The sequence below is a fragment of the Staurois parvus genome, unplaced genomic scaffold, assembly GCF_062004578.1.
Source record: "Staurois parvus isolate SC_StPar_1 unplaced genomic scaffold, SC_StPar_1.0 ptg000721l, whole genome shotgun sequence".
Taxonomy (NCBI): domain Eukaryota; kingdom Metazoa; phylum Chordata; class Amphibia; order Anura; family Ranidae; genus Staurois; species Staurois parvus.
This window is the reverse complement of record NW_028318517.1, coordinates 584,227-597,299: the sequence shown is the minus strand read 5'-3', so window position 1 is coordinate 597,299 and position 13,073 is coordinate 584,227. Positions and strand designations below refer to the sequence as shown.

The 13,073-nt window shown below is 42.5% G+C and overlaps 1 protein-coding gene across 1 annotated transcript in view; it reads right to left on the bottom strand.

Annotated features, from left to right (window-relative positions):
• Positions 1-13,073, bottom strand: part of LOC149445402 (uncharacterized) — a 135,371-nt gene that overhangs the window by 28,813 nt on the left and 93,485 nt on the right. The window contains exons 6-7 of the mRNA XM_089653815.1: positions 4,146-5,016; positions 2,153-2,330 (exon numbers count right to left, since the gene is read on the bottom strand). Of these exons, the coding sequence (XP_089509941.1) occupies positions 2,153-2,330; positions 4,146-5,016 (1,049 nt within the window). The remainder of the gene's footprint in view (positions 1-2,152; positions 2,331-4,145; positions 5,017-13,073) is intronic.

The window sequence follows — 13,073 nt, the reverse complement described above, 5'->3', positions numbered from 1 at the left end:
GCTTTCTTGCTGTAAAGACTCCTCTATAATGGAAGAAATTGGATTCATTGATTCTAATGGCAATTTGTATTGAGGTTGAGGCTTAGGGTCTCTACCTTCAATGTCAGCTTCAAAATCTGTAAACAAACCTGCATCATTTTTGCTTTGACTCCAAAGATCTTTATGTGACCTAACCAATTGTTCCAATTCAAGATTGGTTCCTGTATGGGGCCATTTATGATCTGAAGACATGTCAGCAGTTGCTGTACAAATACTTCCAACATTACTATACATGGAAGAATCAATTAACGTTGATTTGGGCCTAGATGGATCTCTCCATAACGTTGAAGTACATAAATCAATTATCAAATTGAGTTTACTAATCACATCAATACCAAGAATGTTCTGTGCACCATGACAATATCAGATGTTTATGTTAGTTTTCAAAAATCCTGGAATCTCAAAAGTCACATTAGAAACTTTCCTCGCAACTAAACTACATTTTCCACTAAAATCGAGTAAATTGCATTTTGGAGAATTGGCATTTACAGGTAATTTGGTTCAGCTCCTGTACCTACTAAAAACATTATGTTCCTGCCATTCAATACACCCTGTACATATGGCCTTCCACTTTCATCCAATAAAATTGGAGCAACATATTCTAACGGTAAAGGAGAAGAATCTCAATTTGATCCTGACTCTAATTTTGGAAATGGCAATATAAACAATTCCTATTAATGACAACAGCACTGTGTACCATATTGTTCAAGCTGTTGTTGACACTCAGTGAACTGATCTCTTTGACTTCTGAGGCATAAGGCAACTCATACAAACTATTGTTGGAACATGGAGGAGCAGATTGTTCAGAAATTGTATTTTCATTTTCTAATTCCAAAGTGTTTCTTTGTAAATCTAATACATATTGAACACAATCTCTTTTCAATCAAATAAATCATTTACAATAGAAACAAATGGTATTTCCTGTCTGCTCTGAGACCCTAGGTCTGCCTGTGACATGTTCATCACCATAATTGGGTGTGGCCAAGCACGTGGTCTCTCTCTGATCTCCATTTTGAATAGCTACACTTTCCATCTTCTGATTGTTTAGTTTAATTTGTCTGCTAACTGTATCTATAACTTTGGCTGCTTGATCTAAATCATTTTTTCCGGCAGCAAATAAGAGATGCTGGATATAGATACTTAAATTTTTTAACAAAAGCTTTTATCATAGCAGAACTCTCATTGGCCAAATTAAATATCATTTTGTATACTTTGGAAAATCTATTTTTACAATCAAAAGGATCATCATTGATCGTATCTCTAAAGGAGTCTAAGATTTCCAGGGAAGGAGTTTCCTCCCCAGTTGTACATAGCAATAACTGACGCAATCGGTCTGATGCATTGTAATGAATTTCCACATCATCCTCATTAATATATGGGGTTTTGGTGAATCCACATGCCATAAAGCTGGGAAGCCATAATCTGAAGAAAACATTTCTTTGCTCCTCATTCAGGCAAAAGTTATTGCACAAAATTTCAAAAACTTCTGTATTATGAAAAGCATCCGCTTTCATGTCATAGGCTGGCATATCCTGCAAAATTTTCATGAGCTGATCAAGGATCTTAAGATTAAGTTCTGCAGCTTTATCCATTAATTTTCTCTTAAGCATTGCTTCATGATCCTGCAGATCATCTTCTATAAACTGGATGTCTGCTATTAAAGATTTTTGTCTGCCTTGCCTCTGGCTAGTATTTACACAAATTCTTTTTATATCAGTCATGGTGTGACAGATGTCCCGCTCCCCCCTTGGCTCACCTTCATCCCCCTCCACCTCTCATCCTGTCGTGGTCCTTTGAAGCCAGGCTGCTCAGGATAAGAGGTGTGACTCCTGTCACCCCTGTCACTTATATTCCCCCATCCGGCTTGGCCGGAGGGAGGAAGATAGTTTTCCACAGAGAGGTTCACACCTCTCCATGGAGAGGTGCGAACCTCCCTTAGGGATGTTCCGGGCCACAGCAGTCAGCCTGACACCACACAGCCCCGGCATCTGCAATGCGGGCACAAAAGTTCCTGCGCTTGCAGATACCAACAGACAAAGGCAGCACTCTCGAGAGCTCGGCCCTTGTCAAGGGGGGCATGCCTCGTTGCCAGGTGATGAGGCACACCACATACGGTTGCCAGGATGACCAAGGAGCGTCCTGCATCGGCTTAAGAAGGCCGATGCTGGGCTCCCGTGTTGTTCGTTCTGCTGCACAGCCGCTGAGAGGTCTCCGCTGCGGCAAGACTCTCACGGCCACTCTGCAAGAGCCTGATACTGGGTGAATTAACCCCCGCTGCCACTCTGCAATAACTAGGGATGTGGGGGAGAATTACCACCCACTGTCCCCTGGCTGTCGTCTGCTGTGATTCCGGGCATCCCTGCTGGAGCCGTGAGTGTATGCACCCGTTTTATTCCCCTGAACTGTTCCTGTACTCTATCCCCATTTCCCTGCTTGGATTACAAACTGTTGTAGAGACTCTAACTTTGCCCCTGGGATCCGATTACAACTGTTTTGAGCCCTCTCCTTGCTACTTCCCCATACCAGGTACTGCCACACTCCCTGCAGACCCCAACTGAGTGACTTTCATTTGCTTTAATAAAGCTTTGTGTGTTTGCCATCTGCTTTGTGTGTTCTGTCCTGCCTACCCTCCGTCACAATATCATTCTGTAGTTCAGAAAGCTGAATGTCTTTCGTTTGAATTGCACTTTGCAGGTTAACTGTTTGCTCAAAGTCTGGCAATTAGCATATACACTGTTATCTTCCTCTGACTTATTCTTTACACAAGCAGCAATCCTAGGAACCTCCAAAATCATGGCGTTAAAAACATTAACTAACTTCATTACATTTCTAACTTGTTTGCTCAATTTCTTAAAGGAAAACCTAGATTTTTCTATGTTAATATTAGCCTGTAAGCACTCATTATACATGTACCGCCAAAGTTCATCATCTTTAACAAATTTAGACAGATTTTGGAATTCTAATTTACTCTCTCTATATAATTCATCAATACAATCCATTACTTACCGATTAAGAAGGTCTTTCTTCATGTAACGTTCCTTTTCTCTCTTGGTGGGAAATTACATAACCAAGGAACAGCGTTTTCTTGCATCTGCACAAAACTCTCACCAATTCCGATTCTAGGCTGATTTTGATTATGTCAAAGGGTCATCTGCTGAAGGCTTTTATTTCTCCTGAAAGCTTGACTTCATATTTTGCTGACCTTGCAGCAATCTTCTCTCTCATCAAGGTGAAGGAAAAAAAAGTAAAAAACGATCGATATTCGAAAAAAATCAAACTGGTCTGACTCGCCACTGTAAAATACCAGATTTTCTCGATGTTTTGTTAACTTGTATTGATGAGAAAAGTCCAAAATAGAAAGTCCTTCCAACTCTTTCATAAACTCAAAAATGTATTTAATAATAATATTGCATACAATTAGAAATAAAATATTGGAATACAAAATGTTTAGATAATGTCCAAAAAATATAGTTATGTTCTTGAGATACAAATTGTATGTAAAATTGTTTGTGTAGTGTGAATCTGTAGGCTCCTTAGCCCAGCTTCTAAAAAGTGTGCCACCAAAAAGTCTTTGTTCTGCTCTATAAAGGAGCAATTCAGCCTCCACCTTCTCCTAAAAGTTGGCTGGTTTTCCTCTCTGGTTCTTATAGTCCCACAATAATATCTGGTGACAGATGTATAGAACAAACCTTCAGTCTTCTCCCCTCCCCTAGGAGAGAGTCTGAAAATGAATCCTTGGGACCTCTAATCAAAACTTCACTGACATTCCATCAGTCAGGGGGGATGGGATGTGTTACACATATATATATATATATATATAAATAAATAAAATATTCTTAATATAAAAGTTATATCATATATAAATATCCTAATCAAGAAATATTACAGTATAAAATGTGTATGCTTAACATGTATCAAGTAGATTCTTACAAATCTCTATTAGTGAAACTTTAGCTCCTACCCACAGAGATGGGGGAGGAAAGCTAGCAAACCAATTCATGACTAATTACTACCACGTTACTAGAATGTAGAGAAAAGATCCAACACATTCATACATATGTTAGTAATGTCAATAAGCAGATATTAGGTTATGGAAGGCTTCTAACAGGAACATTTCCCACACTCAGGACAGGAAAGTGGCTTCTCTCCCGTGTGAGACCTCTGATGTGTGTAAAGACTGGACTTCTCTGAAAAACATTTCCCGCAATCAAGACAGGAAAATTGCTTTTCAACCACATGAGACTTCTGATGTCTGACAAGTTTTGATTTTACTACAAAACATTTCCCACACTCAGGACAGGAATATGGCTTCTCTCCTGTGTGCAATTTCTGATGATAATAAAGATTGGGCTTCTTTGAAAAACATTTCCCACACTCAGAACAGAAATATGGCTTCTCCCCTGTGTGAGATCTCTGATGTGTGTACAGACTGGACTTATCTGAAAAACATTTCCTACACTCAGAACAGGAATATGGCTTCTCCCCCGTGTGGGATCTCTGATGCCTGGAAAGATGGGACTTCGCTGAAAAACATTTCCCACACTCAGGACACAAATATGGCTTCTCCCCCGTGTGGGATCTCTGATGTCTGGAAAGATGGGACTTCACTGAAAAACATTTCCCGCACTCAGGACAGGAATACGGCTTTTCCCCCGTGTGACATATTTTATGCACATTAAGATTGTACTTAGAACAGAAACCCTTCCCACACTCAGTACAGGAGAATCGCTTCCCTGTTGGAAGGCCGGCCCGGTCCCGCACAGTCTGAGGTTCCTCAGGATACGAGGAATCCGATGGTCCATCTACACTGGGTGGTGCCGGATGGACATTGGAGGGAGTCGGGTTTTCTCCTGGACTATACTGTGTGATGTCCTCATCTTCTACTTTCCAGTCTGGAGACAAAGTGAGACAATCCTCGGAGGTTTTCCTCATCTCCCGGCCATGGACTAAAATACAAAGACAAAGAGGATTACTAGACAGGAGCTGATTGGTTCCCCCAAACCAGGACTCCGCCCACATTAGGCAGCTTGGTCTCTGAGGAGCTTACAATTCCACCCTCAAGGGAACTAGGAAATGGCTCCTCTGATCTCCTACCAGGTCATTTCTTTATTCATGGACCTTAGTCAGAGAGTGAGGAAACAACCAGAACTGTCTTTTATAGGAGGGACAGTGATGGGGGGATTATAGGACGAGGGTCCCCACCCCCTCTATCACTCATTGCCAAGGTGAAGACTGGACTGATCCTGAAGACCACCATCATTGGGGTATTGACTCCTCCCTCATTATCACTTTCTGTTTAAGGGTCCAAAGTTGGAGGATGTTATCACATTATTATCACCATGTAAAAGTCTGTGCTCCAATCACATCATCCGATATAAAATGTCCAGCTGGGAGGAAATGGGTGTAAAATAATTAAGACCTATGTAATGTCCAACTTATATAGGATACAAAAGTTAGGACTATACAGTATTAGTTTTCTTCTATATTTATCTGGTGATCTAGCCAGTAAATCTGTTGTTTTATAAAGACCATTTACCACTGACAGGGGGCTTATAATGATCAGCTTTTATTTATTCATGTAAAACTTTTATCCCAAAAAGAAAAACCTGTTTGATGAAACTGATTATGAAGTGTGAGCTGGAGTTTGGCTTCAATTAGTTACTGTTTTTAAATCTGCTAGTACATCTAACACCCTCCTGCCCCCAGACTGACCATGCTGCTGTCTCCACAGTGGGGGCGCTCTAATACAGAAGGTGTGTTACTGGCCAGATCACCAGGTGAACACAGGGAAAGAAGCCAAAGAAAAGGAAAGCAGCCTCCACATCCAATGATTGGTAAGCTATAATATGGGACATTTGTGGTTTAACCGCTTGCCGACCCGCCACAGTGTTGTTACTGCAGCAGGGCGGCACCTGTACGCACAATGCTGTCTTTTAACGTCGCTGTGCAAAACAGGTAGGGAGCGCGCGTGAGGCGTGTGCCCGCTCTACCCTACCTGCCGATCGTGGCAGCAGGTGTCTGTCACCGGCTCCGGGCGGGTCATTTCCCGCGGGGTGCCGGTGATTACAAGTAATCACTGACAGACAGCAGGGCTGCAGTGTTTACATTGCAGCTCTGCTATCTGTCAGTTCCAAACACGCTGAACCTGAGAGAAGACTTAATCTCTAGGGATCAGTGTGTTCCCTTCAGTACACACCCCCGCCCACTAGTAAAACACTCCCCTCACACAGTTAACCCTTTCATTACCTAAAAAATGTTAACCCCTTCCTCCCCAGTGCCATTAGTACAGGGTCAGTGGTTTTTTTTGCACTGATCACTGTATTGGTGTCACTGGGGATGTCAGTGACCCCAAGTCAGTTCTCCCCTATGTCAAAATGTCTGCCGCAGTCCCGCCATAAGTCGCTGATCACTGTCATAAATCGCTGATCACCGCAATAAGTTCCATTATTAGTATAATTAAAAATAAAAATCCCAGTATCTTTCCCGCCATTTGTAAACGTTATAACTTTCACATAAACCAATTCATTTACACGTATTGGGATTATTTTGTAGCAAAGACATGTCGCAGAATGCATTTTGGTAGAAATTTATGACTAAATTTGATTTTTAAATTTTTTTACTGGACATGTTTTATAGCAAAAAGTCCAAAATATTGTTTTTTTTTCTCAAAATTGTCAGCCTTTTTTTATAGCGCAAAAAATAAAAAAAACGCACAGGCGATTAAATACCACCGAAAGAAAGCTCAATTTGTGGGAAAAAAAGGATGTAACTTTCATTTATGTACCGTATTGCATGACCGCGCAATTGTCTGTTAAACTAGTGCAGTGCTGTATAGCAAAAAATGGAGTAAATTGCAGTATCTATACCATAGTTTGTAGACGCTATAACTGTCACACAAAGCAATCAATATGCACTTATTGGGATTTTTTTACCAAAAACATGGAGCAGAATACATTTTGGCCTAAATTTATAACTAAAACTTTATAGTTTACTATATATTTTTTATAGCTGAAAGTAAAAAATATTGTTTTTCTTCAAAATTTTTGGTCTTTTTTTATATATAGTGTGAAAAATAAAAAGTGCACAGATGATCAAATTACACCGAAAGAAAGCTCTATTTGTGTGAAAAAAGGATGTAAATTTCATTTGGGTGCAGCATTGCATGACCGCGCAATTATCAGTGGAATTAGTGCAGCGCTGAGTAGCAAAAAGAGGTCATTAAAGGGGGTAAATCCTGAGGGCAAGTGGTTGGTGAAATCTCATCCTATGTCCAGTGATAGCAGTGACATCTACTGGCCACAGTGAGACATCACAAGACAACCTAAACTTAGGGAGAAACCAAGTGAAGAACTATACAATCAGCCTGAGCCAAGTACAGCCCAGCCACAAACTAAACCCACATAGTACCTCTATTCAGGACAAGGGGGCGATACTAATAAATAGTGTAAGGATCACATCAAATTGGTGTTTAGTAATCAGAGATCACTTACAGTGGTTGTAACCCTCAGACATGGAATATGAACAAACATATCCCTCTACAGTGTGTACTTGTCTCACTCCAGAGCAATAAGAGCCATTTCTGTCTGCTGTCTCCTTCCTCTGTGATCAGCATGAATCACTTCTAACAAATCTTCCTGACACCAAGAAAAAAAAGATGACAGGGGAGGGAGCTCCAGCACACAGCCTCTGATTGACAGCCTCAGCTCTGTTCCTGTGTGAAGGAAGTGTGTCCCTTCCCATCAATTGTTTCTCAGAGCTCATTTCACTGAGCTCTGAAGAGAGTGACTTCAGCTCTCTGCCCCCTTTTTTCTGACTTCTCAGACAAGCTGTAAATATTCTAGACTTTGAACAAATATAGAGAAGAAAGTGCTACAGATACACAGGTACAACGTATGTAGGAGGATTTTTTTTTATCTCTGTGTGTCACCTGAGGCCAGTCACTGCACTGGGTATATGGAGGGTTTACAACCACTTTAAATGTTTACTGTAGACAAGTTGCAGAGATCCCACACCGCTGCCTCCCATCTCCTGAGACTGCACTCAGTGACTTGGGTCTGAGACACTACAGCCATATCCCTCCACCCGGCACAGCCAGCAGATAACAGAGAAGATACCCTGGGAGAAATGTTCTGTCAGACATGTTTCTGGACCCATAGACATCTATGGTGAAAATGAACATCTTGCTGCCAGCTGAACCCCAGAACCTCCATAAATCCAGTCTAGAGACATAAATTGTGTCTGCAGCACAGAGAAGGAAGATTATCCGAGAGAAATCCAGGAATACAGGACGGGGAACACAGCTCAGGAAAGTGACCAGGGGATTACAGGCTGATATCACCCAGTCCCCGCCCTACTCTGGACCAATCAGTGAGCAGTATGGGTGGAGGAATGGATTTAGTGTTCATGACCCACCTGTGCTGATCTCTGTAGGAGTGTCCTCCTCTATAAATGTCCCCGTTATTCCATCCTCCTCCATAGACTGCTGATCATCCCTCACATACGCCTCTTCTTCTTCAACCTCAAATTCTCTCAGGTTTCCACTCTGAATATATAATAAAAATGACATCAATGGTAACAATGCAGATAATGTACAGATCCTAATGATACTATCAGTGATTGTTCCTCATCTACCTGATGATGGTGAGGGATGGTGTGACCTTCCTGTGTGGAATCCCGGGAATACAGAGGACGGGGACATCTCTCTGGTGGGTTCCCATGACTGGATCCATCTGTAGGAAACACACACACTGACTGAATCCATTGTTTCTATGTGTTTATCAGATGATGGGGGATCTAGGTGGATCCTCCGTACTGCTCTCTCCTTTACAATAAAGTCTCCTCTTACCCGGTGATGTGAGGGGCGGCTGATTGTCCATCATGACGTCCTTGTAGAGATCCTTGTGTCCTTCTAAATACTCCCACTCCTCCATGGAGAAATAGACAGTGACACCCTGACACCTTATAGGAACCTGACACACACAATGATACAGTCACCATCCAGACACATCCCTTGTCTGTTACTGGAGAATGTCCCAGAATTCCCGGCACCGCTCACCTCTCCTGTCAGCAGCTCCATCATCTTCTTGGTGACTTCTAGAATCTTCTGCATGTTGTGTCTCTCAGGGTTTAGGGAGTCACATGGAGGCACTGTGATGGTCATATGATCACCTGACTTCAGAAGAGGAAATCTCTGTAATGAGGAACCAATAAGAATATCATGTTAGAATCCCAGAATCCTCCTCACCCCTCCGGTCAGGTCTGTGTGTAGCAATTGTGCACACAGAGATGGACGCGGCCCCCCATTTTGTTAAGAATTTTCTATGTTATACAATTTCTAACTCTCAAGGCAGGCTACCCCCTCCATCTTGTAGATCTCTCATCCCCCTCCCTCGCTGTGGGGTGACATGTGGCCTGAGTGATGAGAAGGGTCACAGGCGGCCAAAACACAGCAGGAAGCTCCGAGCTATAAAACCTCACGAGCTGGGTGCCTAGCTGTCTAAGAAACTGTGCAATCTGGCACATAGTAAAAGTATAAACCGAGTCCCTCACTGAACTTCAAAAGACCTTCCAAGGGGTTGTAAAAACAGACTTACTTTTAAAAACTCACTTTTCATATAAGTTGATATCTTCACGTAGGACATAACTACCTAAACATGGAGCCTATATTCGGAAGGCTCAGATTGAGGCCATTCTCCTGGTATGTGACACCCCTTAGCTGACATACAGAGAAAAACAGAAAAGTATATCTCTTGAACCATTCATGTGCATATTTCATGTTTCATCTCTAACCATTCCACAGATGCGGCTGAGTATTAATATACTAGTGACCAGGCCGGCAAATGTACCTAGGAAACGTTATGAGCCAAAATATTAGCTAGGAGAGATTCTGGTTGTAACTTAGGTCTCCACCCAACACCCCTCCCCAAAAGGAGACCATTGGTTACTACTCCAAAGAGACACCCTGCTGGAATTTGCTAGAAAAAGGCTGTTATGCTTGGAGTGTGGGTGAGAGAAGAGAAGAGTCTCCTGCTTTTAACATCGAACCTAGCAGTAGAGATAAGAAATCCTTTTTGTCTCATGAGACTTGAAGCTGCTTAACACAAGGCTTTTTGGCTAGTACTTCTCTACCTAAACTTCTTTCTGTTGTCTCTTTGCTGTGTTATTGCTCTCTATATATTTATATATATTGGTTACATCTTTTTTTTGTAAATATTTTTATTGCACCCTTTTGACCTTTTAGTAATAAAACTTACTTTCTGAAAGTGTTGAACTGTTTCTAAAGCTCTTTAATGCAACCTACGAATTCCTGCTGCTGAAGAGCGCTACTGTGTGTGTTTAACCCTCTGTATAACCTGCCTGCGGTTACAGTGGTATACAGATGATTATTTCAACCATCCTAGTGTTATTGCTGATATTGTCAAGTTTCCTCTTTCTCTGTACAAAAAGGAGGTGGTGGCAGTGTGAAGGGTTAATTGCGTAATTAACCTGACCCAGTAACAATTGCGCTCAGGCTGCTGGTACATCAATTTGTGGTCCAGTGAGTTGGAAAATCGTTGTGCAGGGTGCAGCTGGCCGTGGCATTGTTACGCATGTGATATTGCGGTTTTAGATTGGCTAGTCCTTCGGTCATGAGTCTGGTGAGAGGGGCAGGGATTTGACATCGCAATCGTCACACTGTGTATTATTAATAGAGATAAGAGTGATGTCATGTGACCTCCCAGAATTCTCCTCACCTCTCCGGTCAGGTATGTGTTTTATTAAGAGATGAGTGATGTCATGTGACCTCCCAGAATCCTCCTCACCTCTCCGGTCAGGTCTTTGTTTTATTAATAGAGATGAGAGTGATGTCATGTGACCTCCCAGAATTCTCCTCACCTCTCCGGTCAGGTCTGTGTTTTATTAATAGAGATCAGAGTGATGTCATGTGACCTCCCAGAATCCTCCTCACCTCTCCGGTCAGGTCTGTGTTTTATTAATAGAGATGAGAGTGATGTCATGTGACCTCCCAGAATCCTCCTCACCTCTCCGGTCAGGTCTGCGTTTTATTAATAGAGATGAGAGTGATGTCATGTGACCTCCCAGAATCCTCCTCACCTCTCCGGTCAGGTCTGTGTTTTATTAATAGAGATGAGAGTGATGTTATGTGACCTCCCAGAATCCTCCTCACCTCTCCGGTCAGGTCTGTGTTTTATTAATAGAGATGAGAGTGATGTCATGTGACCTCCCAGAATCCTCCTCATCTCTCCGGTCAGGTCTGTGTTTTATTAATAGAGATAAGAGCGATGTCATGTGACCTCCCAGAATCCTCCCCACCTCTCCGGTCAGGTCGGTGTTTTATTAAGAGGTACGAGTGATGTCATGTGATCTCCCAGAATCCTCCTCGCCTCTCCAGTCAGGTCTGTGTTTTATTAATAGAGATAAGAGCGATGTCATGTGACCTCCCAAAATCCTCCTCACCTCTCCGGTCAGGTCTGTGTTTTATTAATAGAGATGAGAGTGATGTCATGTGACCTCCCAGAATTCTCCTCACCTCTCTGGTCAGGTCTTTGTTTTATTAATAGAGGTGAGAGTGATGTCATGTGACCTCCCAGAATCCTCCTCACCTCTCCGGTCAGGTCTTTGTTTTATTAATAGAGATGAGAGTGATGTCATGTGACCTCCCAGAATCCTCCTCACCTCTCCGGTCAGGTCTGTGTTTTATTAAGAGATATGAGTGATGTCATGTGATCTCCCAGAATCCTCCTCACCTCTCCGGTCAGGTCTGTGTTTTATTAACCTCCCTGATGGTATTCCCGAGTGTAGCTCAGGGTAAGGTTTCAGGACCACAAGCGGTAACCCCGAGCTACACTCGGGAATACCATGTGGCGCTGCTCCGTGATCCCTCGATCTCCCACCTTGTCCTCCGCTCCCACGATGTCCCTCCTGCAGTGTCCCAAGCAATGTATTCCGGCGGATGCCGTCATCTGTTTTCTAGGTTCCATCCCCTGCGAGCGTCGGGACGTACGAGAAATTTGAAAATGGCAAAAAGTGACATTCACTAAAATCACATAGTATAACATTCCTGTATCAACCCATTTCACATACATTTTGTCCCGAGTGCTTTGTCCGGCGCCCTGACTGCATTTTTACTGTTCTTTCTGCCTGGAAACTGAGAAACGTCCATGGCGTCCAAAAAGCGTCCCTTTAGGTCAGACGCGGTTTTAGACCGGCTAGAGAACAGCGATAGTAAATCAGAACCACTTCCAGAATTGAGTGATAATGATTGGTGGGGGAAATTCCTCATCAGACACTGAAACGATTCTGTGACTGAGCTCAGCGATGTGCGAACTTGGCGCTCTATTTCACATTTCAGTGTTTTTGGTTTGATTATATTATTGAATTACATTTATTATTATATTATTATTTTTTATGATTATTTATTAAATTATTATTTATGATTTTGTGTTTCAAGTTTTATCCTCCCCGGGATGGTTACTAGACTCTTGTTCAGACAGATTTCAGTGAGTTATTCCTAAAAATTACAGCCGACAATAAAAAAATACATATTTCCATGCAAAAAAATGTACCGCTTTCAGCACAGAAATACTGACATAATCAGACCGCTAGGGAGGTTAATAGAGATAGGAGTGATGTCATGTGACCTCCCAGAATCCTCCTCACCTCTCCGGTCAGGTCTGTGTTTTATTAATAGAGATGAGAGTGATGTCATGTGACCTCCCAGAATCCTCCTCACCTCTCCGGTCAGGTCTGCGTTTTATTAATAGAGATGAGAGTGATGTCATGTGACCTCCCAGAATCCTCCTCACCTCTCCGGTCAGGTCTGTGTTTTATTAATAGAGATAAGAGCGATGTCATGTGACCTCCCAGAATCCTCCCCACCTCTCCGGTCAGGTCGGTGTTTTATTAAGAGGTACGAGTGATGTCATGTGATCTCCCAGAATCCTCCTCACCTCTCCAGTCAGGTCTGTGTTTTATTAATAGAGATCAGAGTGATGTCATGGGACCTCCCAGAATCCTCCTCACCTCTCCGGTCA